This window comes from Perissodus microlepis, chromosome 7 (assembly GCF_051167445.1).
Source record: "Perissodus microlepis isolate ML-2025 ecotype Zambia chromosome 7, ASM5116744v1, whole genome shotgun sequence".
NCBI classification, from domain to species: Eukaryota; Metazoa; Chordata; class Actinopteri; order Cichliformes; family Cichlidae; genus Perissodus; species Perissodus microlepis.
This window is the reverse complement of record NC_140467.1, coordinates 34,533,336-34,554,642: the sequence shown is the minus strand read 5'-3', so window position 1 is coordinate 34,554,642 and position 21,307 is coordinate 34,533,336. Positions and strand designations below refer to the sequence as shown.

General features: G+C 37.7%; 1 protein-coding gene across 1 annotated transcript in view; it reads left to right on the top strand.

Moving 5' to 3' along the window:
- The window catches only part of LOC146383501 (putative flavin-containing monoamine oxidase A), a 56,474-nt gene extending 41,818 nt beyond the window's left edge, over window positions 1-14,656 (top strand). The window contains exons 11-12 of the mRNA XM_084934783.1: window positions 4,698-4,798; window positions 13,136-14,656. Coding sequence (XP_084790909.1) covers window positions 4,698-4,798; window positions 13,136-13,481 — 447 coding nt within the window. The 3' untranslated portion in view covers window positions 13,482-14,656. The remainder of the gene's footprint in view (window positions 1-4,697; window positions 4,799-13,135) is intronic.
- Window positions 14,657-21,307: the final 6,651 nt, after the last annotated feature.

The window sequence follows — 21,307 nt, the reverse complement described above, 5'->3', positions numbered from 1 at the left end:
CGGAATCGTCCCGCATTCAGAGAAATTATTACGCGTTTCGTGTTGAGTTGAGAAGGAACACAGTTTGTCCCGGACTTCAGCTAGGAAGCCGCCGGATGTCGCGCTAAACAACAGCAGCACGTTTAAGCTTGATCAGCTGTTGTTAGAATTTATTTAATATTAATTTCTAGTATCAGCTGATGTTTGCTGGAGCCACAGCTGTAAAAGCTGCTGGTCATGATATCGGTTTGTATATGTGGTGAGAGGGAAACATGAAGATGAAACCAGGAGATGTTCTTACTGAATCATCAGAGCTGAACAGGTGATGGAGAAACAGGTTTACCTTTTAGGTGACATGGATGAGTTGAAGGGAAGTTCTGAACTGTTTCTGAGAGACAAATAACACCAATATCATTTTCTAAGTAGCTGACAGCTGGTAACTATGCAGGGGCGGGTCTAGCAAAGTTTTGCCAGGGGGCCAGGTAGGGCATTAACAGGGAAAGGGGGGCACAAAGAAATACTTTCTTATTCTCATTTAAAATGTCTGGCTGTTATTAAATAATTATCTGAAGCTTACAACCAAAGTTTTTATCTTATGTAAAATGTATAGAAATCATACTTATACCAACAAGACAGCGTTTGTTTTCATTCAAAGGCTTTATGGCTTTAATACCTGTTGGGCCGGTCTTTAGTCAAAATGCCTGGGCTGTTTTTTTGTCCCAGTCCAGCCCTGGGCACGACACGCAGTGAATTAATCTGAGAAGGTGCATCAAAAAATAAATGGCCGGGCCAGCAGTGCACATCGCAAATCAGCACGCATAGACACATTAGTTGATGGTATCTTAGCTAACAGCCCCAACTACCAGATTCAACTTGTAATTGGCTAAAAATAACTTACTTACTAACTCACCTACTGGTGAGCGGGACGTTGTTAGCTTTCCACATTCCGACACTTCAAAAGCTTCAGGAGCTTTCCGCTCAGCACAGCATCAGCACCACGGAAATACACGGACACATCCGTAGACTCGAGACACAATGCATTTTTGGGACTTTCAGGTGTGTGGACCGATGTTTTATTTTCTAATCAAACCAGAAAGCTTTAATGAGCAGCTGGGTTTGTCTTGCATTAACTGGCTGAGTTAATGCCAGTTAATGCAACATCGAAACAGCTGGAATCCACAGCTGTGCGTGTTCATGGAGTTTGCATTTTCACCTGCTGGACATCACTACCTGACAAGTTTAACTGTCTTCAGAACATTGCAGAGGCCTTATTGACAGTATTTGGCTCTACATATCTGTGTGAGCAGATTTTCTCTTACACGAGTGTCCTCAGGTAGCCTATGAATGCTGGACACTCGGAGACCTGTGTCTCTGAGTGGGAGACCAGAGTTCACATTAACATGTGTGTCTCTGTATTAACAGACATGCAATATTGGCCCAGTTTATTTTTCTTATCATTGTTGTGAGGAGACCATAAATAGCATTTGTATTTTCTGTTGTACAGTTCATTTGCTGTTATGGAGTTCTTGTTGTGGATAAAAAGTGTCTTTTTTTTTGGTTTCAAAATAGCTGATAACTATTTACTGATAGCTGCCAACATCTGCAAACAAATATAATTCTATAAAGTTGTTCTATATAGTGTGTAACTGTTCATATAGAGCGTTATTAAATTTATTGCTAATGCAATCATGTGGCACACTGACCTCTGAGGAAATTTTAAATGGCACTCGCCATCAGAAAGGTTGCCTACCCCTGCTCTAGACAGACGGACGGACGGACGGACAAAAAAACACCACAATGAAGAACATACACAAACAATTAACATGACTGTGTCATCAGCCGCCAGAATAATGAGGACGAAAGCCAGGATGGAATCAAAAAGTATAGTGGTGACTCTAAATAAGGCTCATAAACAAGGTAATTCTTGACTTGAGACAGTCCCTAGGGACACGCTAAAAAAAGGCCACATTTTGAAAGTTCAATGGCAGACTTTAGGTGGCTGCTTTAAAAACATGATGTCAAAACAAGCAGAAACTGAATAAATAAGTCACTGGAAGGCAAGCATGCTGAATGTAGTCTGGGTCTCCAAGTGGGGCACAATCACCCATTTTGCACACGAGATACTACATCTTCTACAGTCCTGCGTAAAAACAATGTACATGCAATAAACTTTGAAAGATATTTTTAATTTTAATCTGCCTATCATCCTAAAAATGTGTCAAACATAAACCAAATAGCTCAGCTGTATTACATGACGTAGCACATTCATTTATGGCCTGTAAAGGAATACAGGCCAGATACAAGGCAGATAATTTATTCCCTTCACCAGCAGCTGTGGAGACAGAAAATATATGGCAGGATTGCACTGGCACGATCTTAAAGTCACTGAATAATCCACAGGACTTGTTGAGAACATCAGGGAAGTAATGAGTCAGGGCTAAACAGAGAATATACACCAGGAATTTTCTCTGCACTCTGGGCTAAGCAGTGTGACGAACTTTCTAGACATTAAAGGAACAGAGAAATTTAATCTGGTACTTAATAATCCATCTTAGAAAGAATGTTAAGTTTAAAAGAAGAGAATAAGTAAATCTGCACAGAACTTTGGATAGTGACTGATAAGTCCCTAATATTTTTATTTCTATGTTTATATTTAGTTGTCCTTTCTAAGGTGTTATTTAAATGTGTTGTCATGAAGGCATCCTTACTCTTCTTTAACTGGATGACATCCTAGGAGGTGGGCACCCATGCAAGTTGAAAGATTAGTTTCCCTGTGTGCAGATTCAAGGTGTTGGATGATTAGTATTAGTCAGTGTTGGGCAAGTTACTTTGAAAAAGTAATTAATTATAGTTACTAGTTACTTCTTCAAAAAAGTAACTGAGTTAGTAACTGAGTTACAATATTCTAAAAGTAATTAATTACTTGAAATGTAACTATTGCAAAACATGGTTTAACCCTCTGGGGTCCAAGGTATAATTGGCCATTTTTAACTACTTTTGATTTTCCCTCCACATTTTACCTTTAAAAACTATTTACTTTGCCTTGTTTGGTATCATTCTTTTCAGCACAACCTCACGTTTCTGAATTTACAGTTATGTTTTCATTCTGACATACTGCATTAACACAATTGATCTAAAATCAGACAAAAAACATAAAATCCGAGTAGAAAAGTTCAATTTTTTACTGTAACAACCACAAACATGTTTAATGAATCATATTTCATAACTTTAAATGCAAATATAAATTGTCAATTTTAAAATCCTATGCACAAGTTTTGCAAACAACAAAGTTATTTGCATCCATTTACCTTTTACCTTGATTTTTTATATAACAATTTCAAACTATTTACAGAACAATCAGCTGTTCTGCATTCAATAAGATGACACACAAATTATTTGTGCCACTCCAAAAAAATAATTTCTGTCCACTATAAAGGAGAACATCACAGCCTGATACCTGCAGGTCTGACAGCAGCAGGTGTATCACTCCTTTTTCTACCTGGAGACAGCAGTCGCCTCATTGTTCTGACACACAACACAAAACTATCCACAACACTACACACTAACTACACAAGACAACACATTAACTACACACCCCAAACACGCTAAACGTCACAAATCCCTCCCATCTCAAAACTCGCTCTCTCTCTCTTTTTCTGCTCTCTCTCTCTCTCTCTCTCTCTCCGTCACTCCTAAAACTTTCCGGGTTTTTTTGTTGTTGTTGTTTGCTCATAAGCAGAGAGTGCTTGCTGCGCTGTCCTTAGACAGTAAACGTGACGAAACTATTGAGGAAAAAACATGTGTCTATATTGTTTATCATGACTCTGGTTTTACGTGGCCTATCAACACAATTTAAAAACTGGTATATATCACCTTGTTGCTTTGTGGTCATGTGATTGGCTTACCACGACTACTTTATTTTTCCTCAGTCAAACAGCAGCACTCATGCGATTGTTTTGCCCCCTTAGCTCCAGGTGTTGTGCTAGAAAGTGATCGTGATTGCCGTCCGCGAGAGCGCGCGCAGCTGCTTAAAGCTGTAGCGTCCAGATTACTTACAGCTACAACTGATATAAGATGCGGTAAGCTGAACACAGCTTCAAGCGTCTGTTTGTTGAAAAATACTAACGGACCGCATTTTCTTGTTAGTAACGGTAACGGCGTTGTAACGATAGGAATAGTAATTAGTTAGATTACTCGTTACTGAAAAAAGTAACGGCGTTACAAGTCACGGCGTTACTTTTTTACCATCACTGGTATTAGTAGTATAATACATTGGTATTAGTATTACATATTTTCCTCAACAAATAATTCAATATAGTTAACATTTTCCAAAGGAAAATTAGATGCTACATTTTGTACTTTAGGCCTCACTGGGGCTTAAAAAGAGTAAAATTCTGTATAATCAAAACTCTGATGTTATTATGTCTTTTTGGTCCCTGTCTGAGAATCATTATATATTTAAGTTTTCACACTAAAATGTTTAATATTGAATGATTGTAATACGAGTTTTAGGGATTTAGGCAGCTTGCAAACATTAAACTAGTAACAGCTTATTTAGCATACTATACAGGAATGTCAAGGAGTAGTCCATGGTATCTTCCATGGGTCCATGGTTATGTCCTCATAAATTGTCAAAAATATTATGACTGCTATGAAATCAAGCCATATGTGATGTGAAACAATACTGAAAAATATAATTAAATCCATTTTCTCTGCAGGATTGGGCCAAGGAGGACTACAGTGGTGGCTGTCCAGTTAATGTCATGGCACCAGGTTTGCTAACATATTACCACCCTAGCCTGAGGAAGCCTTTTGGCAGGTAAACACCTGACTAATGACATATATACCAGTGAATTACAATACTTATTCTCCCTTACATTAAAATAACTCATCGTCCATCTGCATTTGTATCCACACAAGATTAATAGTAATGTTTTCAATGGCTAAACGTGTAGAGTTATAGAATTCACAGTTGTAAATGTTAACACAGTACAGAAGGTGACAGGATGAGAGATACTGAGAATATCTGCTGAATGTTTATACTATTTTTATACAACAAAAAATAGGTCTATTCTCCCTGCCAACTAGGTATTACTCACTAGCACCCAGTGCGTACAGATCATTGACATGAGTCGTGGGAGTGATTACATCTTTAATGATACATAGTAGTCCAGTTCTAAAGAAATGGCAAGAGGTCATCAGGAGGGGTGTTCTCATGGGAAAATGCCCTATAATCCATTTCTAATGGCCTCTTCAGAGATGCTGAGAGAGAGAGAGAGAGAGAGAGAGAGAGAGAGAGAGAGAGAGAGATATCCAGGTAATGCATTTCCATAATGACATCAAGTCCGTGGGGAGCAGAGGAAGCTCATTACATAACGTGACTGAAACAGCAGAAAGGTGATGGTAGCTCTCAGCCACATCCCTACCCCATATAGGAAATTGATTCTCAAGGGCATACTGTAACCTTGACACAAATCTAGCACATGTAATGAAGACAAACCCAAGACTGGTGGGCAAAAATGCTGCTGGTGCTTCCAAGGTAATGTATTTACCAGTGCAAAAAATTTAGCTAGTGTCCCATTATTATCCCATTATGGGATTTGACATGGTCTGTATCTTTATACTGACAATGTGTTTTTCACACTTCACACACTGACTAATTATTCAAGGTTAATAATACGCTTGAATGGACAGCATGGAGGATGTTTGAGAGCAGAGAACAGGGTATGTGAGGTGTGAGGAAAAACCAAGACATATGAATAAACTGACCTCAGTAGGTTTTACATCAAGTTAGCAGATTTTGTTTAAAGAAAGATTAATTCTTTAGTATAAATATAAATACGTAGTTTAAACAAAAGAACTCTGTTTTTTACCAAGGGAGGAAACATCTGGGATAATATGTCAAATCCAAAACAAGCACTGTTGTGCCCCTTTGTGAAAAAGGAGCAACTAAAAGTAGCTTGCTTGGTTTACACTAATTTGATTATATGTTTAATATAATTCCCGGGGCTTGTATCATTGTATCATTGAATTCTAACAACTTACAGAGCTATCACTCTCCATCGGATCTATGTTAAAGTCTGCATCTATTCAGTCAGTTCATGATTAGTCTGTGAGTCCCATCTAAGTCTGTCTTAACAGCAGCAACCTCATTCTGAAATACCAGTGTGAGTCCCTGTTCCAGTAGTTAAGGCCTGAACTTTCTTACTGTTTACAGGTGGTTAGCTCAAGGCAAAATAATGCAAAGGAAAATTAAGTCATGACAGATTTTCCACAAGCAAACCTTCAGGGGAACTACTTCATTACTGATTCTTTATATATTTACATGGTTTACAATAAATTACATTTTCTTTGAAAACAAATACATTCTTTAAGCAAAACTTATCCTTCTGAATTTCTGAATCTTGATTTTGCCATAATCAAGGAACACTGATATATGGCTAGGAAATGCTGCACAGTAGGAGTGCTGAAAACATGCAAGGCACCCCCACTCTAAATGGCTGAGAAAAAAAAAAAAAAGATACTGGCCACCAGTTCTACCCCTCAGCCTCAGGAGTGTTTTCAGAAAAGTTGATCTCAAGATCAAAGGTTTCGAACTCACACAGGCGACTGCATGTATGGGATGAATTTAAAAACCCACGTCACCTTGTTCTCGATTTATTGTGGTCACAAGATTTTTAGAAAACTTCAACTTTGACCATGACATTGAGGCCAAGGTCACCCGGGGTTCAAACTTGTCTGAGACGATTAGTTGCTTTAGTTGGTATCAATTTTAAAATCCTAGTTGACTTCATCATTCCCAGTTTTAGAGACTGTATAAATGTTATACTTGTGCATATCCAGCCGCACCTGTGTTATATGACTGACTTTTATACCACTACTTTTACATCCCACACACATTTAAGCTCACAAAAACAAAACATTTCCTTTATTTTGAAAGAGCGCTACAGTTATGACGGCTGTCAGCTGAACGGTTTCACTTACTTCTTATCATTTAATCACCCATTTAAACAAGACACCAATCAAGTTCAATCAGGGCCAAAATGCAGACGTTTTAATTTGACAAGCTCTCGTTCTTTTCATCATAATGCTGCGGCTCATTATACTGTTTACTGCCACCTGCTATGCATGCCACTGTAATGGCTGAGTTGATTGATTTCCCTCTCCACCACTTCTGCATGTTTGATTTTTTTTTTTTATTCTTACTGGATATATTGCTTTCCTTTTTCATTATCATGTATCCTATATCTCAATGATTTGAATCACTGCTGCATAAATCCATTACAGAGTACCCCTCAAGCAAGTGTGTAATCATATGCTGCAGCCAATTATCCTATAGTTGAGGTGATGTCTGGTACCTCCAAACATACATTCTGGAAAGCTAAACTTTACCTCTAAGCTTAGGCAGTTGCGTGTTGTGAGAGACAGACTCAGTATTACCAGCTCATTACCAAGCTCTCTGACATCTCAGACTTGGGTCTTAAGGTCTTAGAAATTCTGCTGTTGTTGAAGTTGCCTATTGGGCTGGACTAAACAGTCAAAATCCTTATTACATTCACACTGCAGCTTTGCCACACATTGACCCTCTGTTTACTCCTGATTACTCTCTACTCTTTTAGCACCTTTGCTGAATGGTATTTTAGTTGTTCAATTCAGTGTTCGCATCTATTTGTGGATTTCATCGACATAGCCCATGAAATCCACAAATAGCCATAGTGTGAATAGAGAGTAAAGACTGTTTGTTGCAAAGACATCAAACACTATTGTTCAGACAACAGAAATTCATCAAGCATGTTTGCCAGTAGGTCAGCTGAGGTGAAGCCCTTCTCAGTTGCATTGATCAGTGAAAATTGGTGGCTGCTGTAGTTTCAGAAGAACCTTAAAACCAGTTAGAAGAGGTTATGTTGAACTGGACAAACATAATTAAAGTAGTCTAGATCAGTGGTTCATAAAGTGTGTGCAAAGGCCAATAATGTGGAACCCGGTGCAAATGAAAAAAATTTAAAAAAGCCAGGGGAGGGGTTAAATCAGCACACCCATTATTCACACACATTAAACTCATAACTTCAACTGGCTTGATTTCCTCTAACACAGTTGTCACATACAAGGAGGTAACCACCATGCACAGCTGTCATTATCTGATGCTCCTGTATCATTATTCCTATTTTTTTTTTTGCATATTTGTCACATTTACAAGCTTCAGATCAAACAGATTTTAATATTAGATAAAGGTAACTCAGGTAAATACAAGTTTTCTGTTTCATTATCCGAGGGAAAAAACTGCATGCCCCTTAGTAAGTTAATACATACATAACTCGATAAATGTATTTATTTATTTAATTTAATTCAGTATTAAAATGCAATTGATGGCCTGAAACATGTAACTGCACACAATCATTGTGGTAGTGTAAGCAATAGCTTTTAAGTATCAAAACTGAGTTAGACTGGCATCATTTTTAACCAACGTGATTGGTTGATACGTCTCATTGTGACATATGGTTTTTCCCTTTTTGTGGGTAGCCACAAACAAAAAAAAAAATTGTATGAGAACAAAAGAACCAATCATATGTACCAAATTAAATGCATGGTTGCCATATGAAACCTTAGATAACCCACCTCTGACCGCAGGTCATTCAGATTCACTCCCACTGAGGAGGCAAATAGATTTTTTTTCATAGATAATATAAAACAATAGGACAACAGTTACTACATAATGGACTGGCACTCTTACTTGCTGTAGGGCACTTGAACCACCCGGAAGATTGTCTCTCTTTAACCTGGAGAGGCTGTGAGTGACTCCATCAGGTCACCAAAACGTGGTACAAAAACATATTATATCCCAAAGAAAAAAAATCATCCACATAAAAAACCCTCATCATATCTAATAGTATGTTGAAGTACCTATAGTGTAGAAAGCTGTGAATAAAAAGCTACAAATCTCTAAAATATGCCATCCTCAAAAAGGGGATTTGTCCAGTGAAAGCAAAAATGATCCTACATTTTATTGGTGTTAGATTCCAGTAAGATTGAGCGTTGTGTTAAAAAAAATCTAATTAACCATCATCTGAGTAAGGTGTGCAAACGCAAACATCAAAGAGACTGCTGGCAAAAATACATAATCACCTATTTGGGACTAAACATGTAAGCCAACAGACACAGGGAGGCAATGAGGTTAAGGGATATGTCCAGTTGCTACCTATATATCCACAAACAGGTGGATAATTTACAGATACGTCCATAAATATTTGGACAATGAAACAGTTTTTATAGTTTTGCCTCTGTACAACTCCACAGTGGATTTTAACTCAATCAGGGTGTGATTCAAGTGCAAGCTTTTTTTACTTTTAATTTAAGGAGTTTAATACAAATATTGCATAATTAGAGCCAGTTTTGTAAATAGTCCAACATGTTAAAGCACTTAAAAAAAAATCTACAATTGACTGAAAAGGAATTTCACAGCCAGACAAAGCCTGGTCCTTTGTTATTTCAAGAATAATTAATTAGTGTTGAACTTATTTTTGTTTGCTCACCGACGATGACTAAAATGCAGAATAATTTCCTTGGTTAGTAAAAATGCCTTTACAAAATTTAGCCACATTGAGAACTCTTGCTTGTCTTTGTCAACCTGTATTACCAAGAGAGACCTTCATAAATATAAACACAGAGAGTTTGCAACAAGGTCAAGTGAAAGAAGCCATCTATGTCCACTGTGAGCGACCATCTTTGAACAGAGGCGGTGGTTTACGACACCAACTCTCTGCCATCTATAATCCAGTTTTGAGATCCCTTCCCAGACGCCTTAACGCCCACTCACATCCTGGGCCATCTGACCTCAGGAATTCGCATGATAAGGTGGGGCCAGGTTTCACAATGAACACACCCGAAACTCTGGCTGATTGGGACCCACACCCAGTTTCACACCTTGGCTCAGGCGATTAGAGGATCATCAGGGGGTCCTTTTGTCCCTCTGTGGGGGGATACTCCCACTAGGTTTATATCTGGGACTCTCCACCATTTGACCTTAGAACTGAAGAAGCTTCTCGGATGAGAGGTGAAACGTCTTCAAGTAACTTAAAGAAGTCCAGACGCTTTTCTTTGCAAGCTCCTTTGACTACGATGACCTGGATGACTGAGAACCTTCACAGACAAGGTCAAGAACAGGAAGGCAGCCACTGGCACTAGTATTTATTGATGTTTTAACTGCTGATAGAAGTAGAAGGATGAAATTTGATGTGTTGACAGCTACACTCTCCGCTGTGCTCAGATAATGACCCAAAGCATAGTACAACCAACAACCAAGTCAAAAACCTGATCTCAATCTGACATAGCATGTTTTCCACATATCAAAGACAAAACTGAAGTCAGAGATGCCCACAAACAAGCAGAAACCAAAGACAGCTACAGTAAAGGCCTGACAGAGAATATCAAGGACGGAAACACAGCATTTGGTGATCCCGATGGGTTCTAGACAGTCTTTGACTTTAGTGGATTTTCACCCAGTTATTCGAAACAGTCATTGTCCAATTACTTTTGTACCTCTGAAAAAGTAGTAGACATTATATAGCTGTAATTCCCAAACAACTAATGCAATGCTTTTGTTAAACCCCTCTGAAAGCCTGCACTTCAGTCACATTTTGATTCTATGAGCTAAAATCTACTGTAAAGATATGCAGAGGCAAAATTATGAAAGTTTGATTGCCCCATATATTTCTGATCCTAACTGGTATCAAATGATCAGTGTGCAGTTGTTGATCGTAATTACGACTAAAAATTGTTGTTGCAATTAAGAACCAAGCAGACAGAAATGACTGTAGATGCTCTAATAGTCATTTTGTCACTACCTCTTCTGGTGAAAAACAACAGTGTGTATAAAATGGCCCAACTCCAACTGCTAATTTGAATCAGCCAATGCAGTAAGCACTCTTTAGAGGTAATTATTTACTGAAATAAATTCTCAAGGAGGTGCACAATTCAGTTCAGTGCACAAAAAAATTACAAAAATTACCTCTCGAAAAAATAGAAACAATTGACTCGGCTAAGCACAGATAGACTATCATCCAAAAGCACCTAGCCATGACACCCATCCCAATCTGCATTGCATGTTTAGTTTCTGCAGAATCTCAATTACAGGGGCAGGTCAGGAAGCGTTACGTGTTATTATGCTTGTTTAGGGGCTCATGTTTGGTTTTCCAGACCTTCCAGACAGTTCTTCAATACTATCCTACCTCTCGCTTCTATAGCTATTTGATTGGATCTTTGAAAAAAAATAGCTAACCTGTATCAACAGCAGAGGGTGGATAGTGGCCTCTTTGCATAATGTAGCTGATGATAAGGGACAGTAATGCATGCACTGTAGGGCTGGGTATCGTCACTGATTTCTAGAATCAGTTCGATTCCGATTCACAAGGTCCCGATTCGATTCGATCCACGATTTCGATTCGATTCAAATTGGGGAAATTTTGCCTCAGACAGTCAGAAATATTATATTTATCAGTACTGACACTTGTGAGACTGCATCAGACGTGTAAGCATCACAGCAGTTGCCTTTATGTCAAAGTAACTGAGGATAAAACACAGAAAAACATGAAGGAGATTTTCCTGGCCTGGCTTTTTATAGTAGATAGCCTTAAAAATATTCTGCAGTAGAACAAAAACAGAAGAAGACCATCAATCAGCATATGAACATTACCTGATGCTGCTGAAGTGAAGCAGAGCAAAGTTACGGAGGTTTTATTAGAGACACAGCTAAGCGTTTTGCAGTTTGTCTTAATTTTAAAAAGTTTACATTTCTTCGGTATTGAACAGCAGAAGTGAGGCTTTCTTGTCAGAAGTCATTAAAAAAAAACAAAAAAAACAGCGGCTGACAGCGCTGTACACCAACGGTAGACTAGTGGGTAAAAAGCAAGCGAATAATGCAGAAAATGGAGAGTTTTAGATGGGAAACTGTTCTTAAAGTACACAGAGAGGGAGAGAGAGCCCTACAAAGTGTGATTTTTATTGTGGGGGAAGCAAAACAGCAAAAGTAGGAGGGAATTCATAACGATGTTTATGGGAAGCGAAATGTGAAGCTTAGTTTGGATCTTCTTTTGCTGCTGGTTCAGTCAATTTTGGTTGGAGAGTGATGAAACCTGCAGCTTCAGAATCTAGTGCAAAATAAGACGTAAACACAAAGCGCGGATCCGATGCATCAGAGTCTTTGAGCTGTCTGCTTTCAGTGTGAGAAAACCGACGTCTCACTGATTCTGATGCGTCAGATTCGCGCTTTGTGCTTATGTGTTTTTGCACAATCCATTTACCTGTTGTCATTTGCTGTCTAGCTGTTGGGTGGTTGTTGAAATAGTTTTGTGAGGTTTAACCTGAGATTCTGGCATTTCTGACAAAATACATGTATATTTAAAAATCAATTCAGGATCTTAATGAATCGATATTGCTTTATTCAAGCTAAAATCGATTTTAATCGATAAATCGATAATCAAAACCCACCCCAATTTAACAGAGCTTTTGTCTACTGTGTCTTTGGGATCACCAGATGAAAGCAGCTACATACATTGCCATGGTATCTCTATAGTCTATGACCAGCGTTTGTTTTCCAGATTTCTTTCATTAGCTCAACAACAACACAGCACTTCTTTTGAGAAACCCACAATGATAGACTCTTACCAGTGACATAGCCCTGCAGTCTGCACAGTCTGGCTGAAGCTTACTTTGACAGCAGTGTGTTCAGATCCGAAGCACATGATGCGGACTGATGTTGACAATAAAGCTGGATACCATGGGCAGTAATTTGTAAGATTTATAAGACATTCTTGGCCGTGTTGTCATTACATGGAGCAGAAGAGGTGGATGAGGAGCAACATCGTTACTGTGCTTTTCCAGGCAGCAAGCCCTACAGCGTTGAACAGACCTAATCTAATTTGTTAGTGGGAGATTTCAGTGCACAGAGACATAGACCATCTAAGCCAGGAGAGATTTGTTTTATGGGTGAATCTTAAATGGTATCTGTTTGTGAGAGGAAATCTTATCAGTCAACACCATCATATGTATTATTATTTCTTAAGACATCATAAATACATTACTATCATGTATTGACAAGGGCAAGGGAACACTGAACTTTGTGTGTATTCGTATATGAATCACTAAATTTCTTGATTTACAGGATACATTGGGCAGGAACAGAGACAGCCACCCAGTGGTGTGGATACATGGATGGAGCGGTGCAAGCTGGTCAGAGAGCTGCTCTGGAGGTGCTGGCTGAAGTGTCCCACATGGCTCTGACCACAGAGGAGCAGGAAGAATTGCAGCGCATTCAAAATGTCAAGAGTGCTTCTAAGCAAAGACCATCATCCAAACTCGTGTACCTGCCTACAAGCAAATCTGTGGTTATAGCAACACTGACAATAGGAGCTGTTCTTCTGCTGGCTCAGCATCAAAATACAGTATTAAAGATCAAAGAGTACTTCACAAATGCCTTTTCACCAATCAAGCACAACCTTCTGCTGTGATAACAAAAACCCTGTAAACCAAGAGTACATTTAAACAAAAAATAAATAAATAAATAAAAAAATAATTTAAAACAAGATGAAAAATATATTGGCAGCAACCAATTTCAAAATTTTTCACAAGATTTTCAAAAAACGTGACCTCAGACCTCTGATCTTGAGGTCAGACCACTGAAATTGGAACTCCATTCAAGGTTTTTAGTAGTTGCACCTGTGGTATCAATTTGAATGGTCTCGTTCTCAAGTTATTGCATTAACAAGCTTCCACAGTGCCCGCCTGCCAGCCGGGCAAGGTGACAGCATTACCCCATCAGCCTTTTATGGCTGACGGGTAAAAAGCTAAAGGTTTTGCTGGAATCTAAATTATTTTCACTAGCAGTGACTACAAAAACAACAACAACACGCCCCCCCCCTAAAGTCATAAGGTTGTGCTTATGACATTAGGACCAGAATGCAGGACTTTTACATGTACTCTACTTTTGCTTGCAAGGTGTAACTAATGAAGTGACTGGTGAATACAGATATGTGTGGTAGAGCCTTTGGGAAAAATAGCTAAGAAAACTCAAAGAAACTATTTATATAAATAGGAGGGAAAAAAAGGTCTGCACTGCAGTTAAAACCAGTTTGTCATGAGAAAATCAAGCCTTTACAGTGTATGCCTTTTGAGGTCTCACACAAAGCCATAACATCTGGATGAAAGGTTTGAAGCTATTCCACAAGCATGTTTTTTGACTCACAAAACCATAAAAAGATGAACGAGCGTAAGATGGATGAAGCAGTCACACAATGGACATATCCAAGAGAAGGTGATTTAATCGCTATCACTTGATTGCACAGTCGATTGAAAGGATTTTTGTCACTTCCAATGTCTCCTCTAGAGAGAATCTCAAATGCCCACTAATCACTGTACGGTAGTCTGTGACTCCTTTGGCGCCATGGCTTTCCATTTGTCTTTGTTATCACTAGCTTGCACTGAATCAACTGCTTGTTCTCCCTGGTTTCACTTAAGCCAGCCCAGGCTGAATCAAGGCCAGTGTCCTAACATTTCTGAACATGTTTGATTATTTGTAGCATTTGATTACTGACCCATTTTTTTGTTGAGAGTCAAATGAGCTGAAATCAGTGCAATGGTTCTCGTGTAAGTAAGTTCTGAATAAATTCAGTATAAAATGCAAAAAGATGCTTATGTACATTTTTCTATGAGTCGTCTGTAATAATAGGCAAAGTATAGTGGATTGTACTATTTTAAAACTCCTCATTGCTCTCAGAGGTACCTTATTATAATATATGCCATTGCCAGCTCAAGGCACACATGCAGTAATGTACCATCTGGGAGAATGGCAGCTTGCCTCGTCGGTTGCTATTTTTTCCATCATTAGTTTCAAATCCAGGTCTTGATTTTAATGATAAATGCATTCCCATCCCCATTCCCATTGGGATATCATGAGTACTAAGTAGAAAATAGTTGGCCAAACTATTGTGTTGAAGGAATATGAATGAATATGTGCAACATAAGTGAAACATGAGCCTCAAAAATGGCTCAGATGTTTAAAACAAGCATCAGCATACAGTGTCCATGTTAAAGTTTAACAAGTGTAGAAGCATTGATACAAAAACCTAAAGCTGTAGTCATCACTGATAATAATGCCATAGTTCATTAGAAGTATAAATGCTTTGTATTTAAAAAAAATGACTGAGGACTGCCATGATATTGTGCTACATGAATTAAAAACCCAAAACAAATTTCAGCATTTTTTTTTAAATCTTAGTAGTTCAGCATTTTTTACTATCTCTTGAGATTTTGCAATGTGGAGTGTTTTTTTTTTTTTTTTAAATCCAATATCAAAGAAAAAAAGCAACAAAATAACATTTCCAGCAAAGTCTCTAAGTAATGTTCCTGTAATTACTGTAGCCTCTAAACACCTGTCAAATCACTTGCCATGGTGTTTGCCTTTGGGCAATAGCACCAACTTTAAAAATTCATACTTTCCAGTGCAGTGTAATCAGGGTGTGTAGCCATAAACAACGCTTTTCACAGGACTAAACCAGAGCTCAGCTAGTTTAAATAGATGTCATTATTATTTATTTAGACATGCAGTGGCTTGTGAACAGAAGTGTAACATTAATGCAATCATTCAAAACTGGAAGAAAGGATGCATTCATCACGTGAGCAATTAGTTGATACAATGCCGGCAACTATGTTTATCCTGTCTTTTCTATTGTTGTTATGCAAATATCCTATTAAGAGCCACTGAGTTAATGCTTGCAAGGACTTCCTCGTGGCCTCTACTGCCATTTGTCAGAGAAGACTTTCCGTATTCAACAAACATCATGATTTTTGAGGCCCTTTTAAAACTTGATGAGTCATTTATGCAGCTGCTTTAGCAGCTGTAATTTACTCACTTCAAAGTGAGAGGCCAGTTCGCTTTAGAATGTAATGTATACAAGATGATTTTCTAGCACCAATTTGTACCCAATACCAACATCCAACTTTGTTTTTGTTTTGTTCTTTGAAGAGAGAAAAAGTCTGGAGGAAAATGATGGGCATATAGCACATCTGACTTTGACGTTGATATTTATGTTCCGCCTTAAACCAGCAATAAGAAATATGCTGTGCCAATTGCACATTTCACTCCTCAGAGTCTGACAATGACTCATGGTGAAGGGTTCAAAAAAAGAAAGGATCAAAATATATGCAGCTTGTGCATCAAACTCTGGTGCTCACAATCCAACTCAATTTGGTCAGAGATACATTTATGTTAAAAGCAGGATCATCAATTCACGAGCCTTAAGAAAATAAATAAATAAATAAATAAATAAAAATGGAGACTGGCAAAAGAGCCCTAGCAGGAGTGCTCTTTTCTTCAACTTGAATTCTTCAGCAACTTCCATCTGGAGCTACCTGGATATATACTTTTCTTTTTCTCTGACATGTGGTAGCACTATAACTGATGTGTGAAATCTGGTAAGCAGCATTCAAAACATTGTCATCACATCGGTTTACTTTACTATTTATTTTATACATAACTGTTTACATAAATCATGCAATAGAATCTTACAAGACAGAGTTGTTTAATCGTTATCACTTAATTGCACATATTTGATTGACAGGATTTTTATCAGTCCCACTTTCTCCCCTGATGAGTATCTCCTAACACCCACTGATCACCGAGAGGCAGTCTGGTGCCATCCCTTGCTATTTGTCTTTGCTAGCTTGCAAAAGATCAACCGAGACCGTTGTTCCGAGTTTCACTTAAACCAGTCACAGCTGAAACACAACCAGCAACCTAACGTTTCTGTCGCACATACAGGCAGATTTGTACTAGGAGTCATAAAAAGACTGCAATAGCAACTGGGTGTATAGACAACAACCCAGGCAGCTAGACCAAAAGAAGTGACCGTGCTGCCAAGCATTCAAGGGGATTCAGAATGAATTGTCATTCATGAATACACGAGGAAATTAGATACTGACACAGCACAGAAATAAAAACACTCACTGCCTGCGCATTTAGCACCACGGACAGTGACAGCATGGACTAAACAAGAAAGCGCCGTGTTTGTGAGCCATATACAAATTAAGCCGCAGAAGAACAGAAGCACAATAATGCCAACGGGTAAAAATAAGCTTCACTCACCCTTGAAATAGCTGAAGGCGGACAAAGTCTCAGTTAAGCCGTGTGAAGATAGCATCTCTCCACTCATTAGTGCACTTGCGGTAAGTTCTCTCGAAGGCCAGCTGCAGTAACTTGGCCTTCTGTGAATTAAACCATGTTCACTGTGAGACTGAATCATAACTTATTTCTTATGTGGAAGTCGAGGAAAGAGATATTTGAATGCTGCATTAGGGTGAACAGCGTTTGCTACCATCTGTCTTCATAATGAAATCTACAGATCCCACCCCTGTCTTTAACAAGGGCATAATCTTCAAAATGACTTGATTATAACTGATGCCATCATCATCGGAGAGTTGACAGAGCTCGACGTAAAGCAGCACGAGAGAGTGAAGGAACACCTGTCGCTAAAGAAAACATTGTTTAGCTTTTAGCTTGAACTGACAGAGGTCGCGATTACAAATGGTTGGTTTTCTTTCCCTTTTTTGCTCCAGCCTGGGTCCCAACTCCTCCTTCATGTGCTACAGCGAATGCCTTTGTATTTGGCACAGACACAGGAAAACAATTTTACAAGTCCGTCGTCTCAGTCAGTCAGCTTGAAAACTAAAGCGCCCCATCCACTTCCTTAATTTTCACCTGTTGGGGAAATCCCATTAACAAATCCAACGTTCTCTCCTTAGGTACATGTAAGTCCCACGCTTGAAGATGTATTACTTTCTCCTTTTATTCAATAAAATTTAATTTAATTCTCATATATATACAGAAGTAAAAAAAATTAATGGATACTGTACTGTAGTTGTTCACTCAGAGAAATCACAAAGCAGTCATCGTCGTACTGTTTCAGTTTCAGTTTCCTTCTGTTTTGCAAATATAAACAACTTAAGAAGGTACATCAAGTTCAATACCAATTAGCACTTTTTCAGCTACAAGAGAGATTTTGTAATAATTTACAAATGATGAGAAATGTTTCAAAACGATGTAAAATGTAGGCTTCACCACAAATACTTTAAAACTATCGTTAGTAAGGTGATAGCGAGTTAAATTAATATACGCACTTATCACTTTGTTAGGTACTGGACACTTTGCTAGAACCAAGTTGGAGCCCTTTTGTTAATTCTTCTCAGATTAGATTAAGCAATGTGTTGAAAATCGAGATTTTGGACCATATTGACATGATGTAAGGGTACCTATAAATAATATTTTTTACTTTATTATATATGTAGGTGGGTGATTCAGTAGGGAGTGGTCTCAAGCTGCTTTGAGAAATGTGTGAAAATAATGTGAGGCAAAAACATATAACAGCAACATATTCATTTGCATTCATGTGTGGCTTGTGAAAAACAGATTACCACTTATCTAAGTGTGTGAGATAGGGTCCCTACAACCCTAAAGAAAAAGACAGAATGCCAAATTAAATGGTAAAGTAGATGGTTACAGTTTTTGAGGGGATATTTATTTGTTATAGTCATTTGGCTTTTTTTTAACAAGCATTTTAAACTGGTTAAAGCAAAAAAAAAAAAAAGAAGAAAAAAAGCATGTTTTGCTGAGAGAAAAAAAGAACATTTCCAGCCCATTTCATTTGTCATTCAAAAAAGCAAAAACGCATTACGCTATCCATGAAAAAAAAAAAAAAAAACACAATGGAAAACTATGAATTGGGCTCCGCAGAGCTCATGCCTTAACATTCTTGAAGCAATTTTTGTTCATCTTGACACTGAACAGAACCAAAAGCAGACAACAGCGAGAGAAGAACGTTGTCTTTTAAGAAACTCCGAGTATTTGTTCCTGAAGACTATTTAGAAAAATTCTAACAACGCTCTTCTCTAACAGAGACGAATAAAGGAAGGCATATAGAACATGGACTTTCAATGTTTTTAGAGTTGCACAAGCTCTGTTTTGACATATGCTTTATTTCCATGTATGTTTGCACATGTGTCAGCGAACTATGAAGAAATGATTGGTGTGGTAGCTCAAAGGTTTGCACAGTAGTGTGTTTTTGTCTTGGTTCTTATTTCTAATACTCTTTAGTCCGGTGTGTCAAAGACTGACCGAGGCTGTCTCTTCATAGTGTCCACTCAGTCCATTTTTTCATCTCAAATACATGAAATTCTTTTAGCCTAACTCATAAAATAGGAAGTAGGAGCAGCTCTACAATTATGCTCTCTCTCATTCATAGGATTCGATCTTTGGCTGCATTTATGCTTAATATCCTTCCCTCAGGAGACACATCTCATTGATCCCAGTGTGTTTGGGAACATCATTGCTATGTGGAAAATACCCAGCTCTCTTAAACCTGCACATTTTAGCAGATAATCAATTGTATAAATCCCCTGGGTGACATTGCACAGTGGTGGGACATAATATCAGGTATTGAATGTGAGAATTAAAACAAAAATCTCTGTTGGCTTTAAAAATGTGCTAGATGTCACCATTGAATTTTCTTTCTGTTACTGTAATCTTCAGTTGAGTCTTCAAGTGTGAAATTATACAAAGTAGTGATACATCTTTTTCCCCCTTTTGTATGTTTTTTTGTAATCATTTTACTTCTTTTTTTTGGTAAGAATATGTCCTACAAACTGAATTATCATATTGGCCTTTTGTCTTTGTTTAAAACAGTTCTTCAGGTTGCAGTTATTTAAGGTTAAGGTTCATGGATTACCAAAGTGAATAACAGATCTGTCTCTGGAGTTTGCTTGTGCTGCTTATGGTGACTGGCTTAATTATTCAAGTACCAGTGGAGGTTCCAGCCAATCTGATCTAAATACTCCAAACCATGGGGTCTATTAGACCCCATTCCTACAATACTGGTCAAAGAATTCCTACCATTAATTAATACTTTTATCTTAAATATGATCAAACTCAGCTGTTACAGGTAATTATAGGCCAATCCCTATTCCCATCTTCCTTTTATGTCTAAAATCCTTGAAAACTAGTTCTAAAAAGGCCAAATGATTAGGTGCAGAGGGTTGGTTTATTTGAAGAGTCTCAGTCAGGATTCAGAATTCATCAAAATACAGAAACAACATAAGTGAAGATTATGGATGACATTTGTTTTGATTTTTGTGCTTAGAACATGCTGTATGCATTAAAGGTATTGCACTTCGTTTTTTTCACACACTAAGGTTAATTATGGAGTTCCACGGGATTCTTTACTGGGAACATTTACATTATACATGCTTCCCTTAGCCATTATTATTAGAAGACATCACAAAAAATATCATTTCTCTGCAGATGACAGTCAGCTTTATAAAGCCAGTTGACAGACACAATTAGTTAAACTAGAGGAATATCTTAAAGACATCAAGGCCCTAATGCTTCCCTAAAATTCTTAGAAACATGGTGCCTAACACTTACACTGGATAGCTTTACCTTGGCCTCCCATGACACTATGAGAGATCTTTAAGGCTTTTTTTTTTTTTTTTTTTTTACCATAATATGTGTCTCAGTGTGCTTGATAAACAAATATGTAGGACTGCTTTCTTGCATTTGCGCAATATTTCTATAATTAGAAAAAATTCTGAATCAGAGTGATACTGAAAAATTAGTTTATGCATTTAATACTTCTAGGCTGGACTACTGTATTTATTACTGTCAGGTTGCTCTAAAAGTTCAACAAATACTTCAACTGATCCCAAATGCTGCAGTGAGAAAGAGACATTTCTCCCATACTGTTCATTGGTTCCCTGTTAAACTGAAAATTTCTGTGATACTTACCTCTTTTCACCCTCTATGTATACAGGATTTTGGATTTTTGTCTCCTCTGCTCTCTTCTTTTGCCCTCAACCCAATTTAATTATGGCAGATGTCTGCCCCACCCCCATGTAGTGCCAGAGGTTCCTTCCTGTTAAAAGGGAGTTTTTCCTAACCACTGTTGCCAAGTGCTTGCTCATAATCATTGTCTCATTATTGGGGTTTTCTTTACATTACTGTAGTGTCTTTACCTTACAATATGCCTTGAGATGAATGAAACTAAATTTTAAGTAAAGTATCAACTAATAAGTAGTAAGTAAAGAAGGCTGTGAAATTGATTCAATCCATAAAAGTAAAAAGTAGCTGTTCTGGCACCTATTTATATATATATATTTTATTTTAATTTAATTTAATTTAATTATTATTATTTTTTTTTTGTACAAATTTAACTAAATCCTCATCTTTCATATTAACATCATAATAAAACCAATATTAATATAACAGAATACAAAGTTAAATTCTAATGAA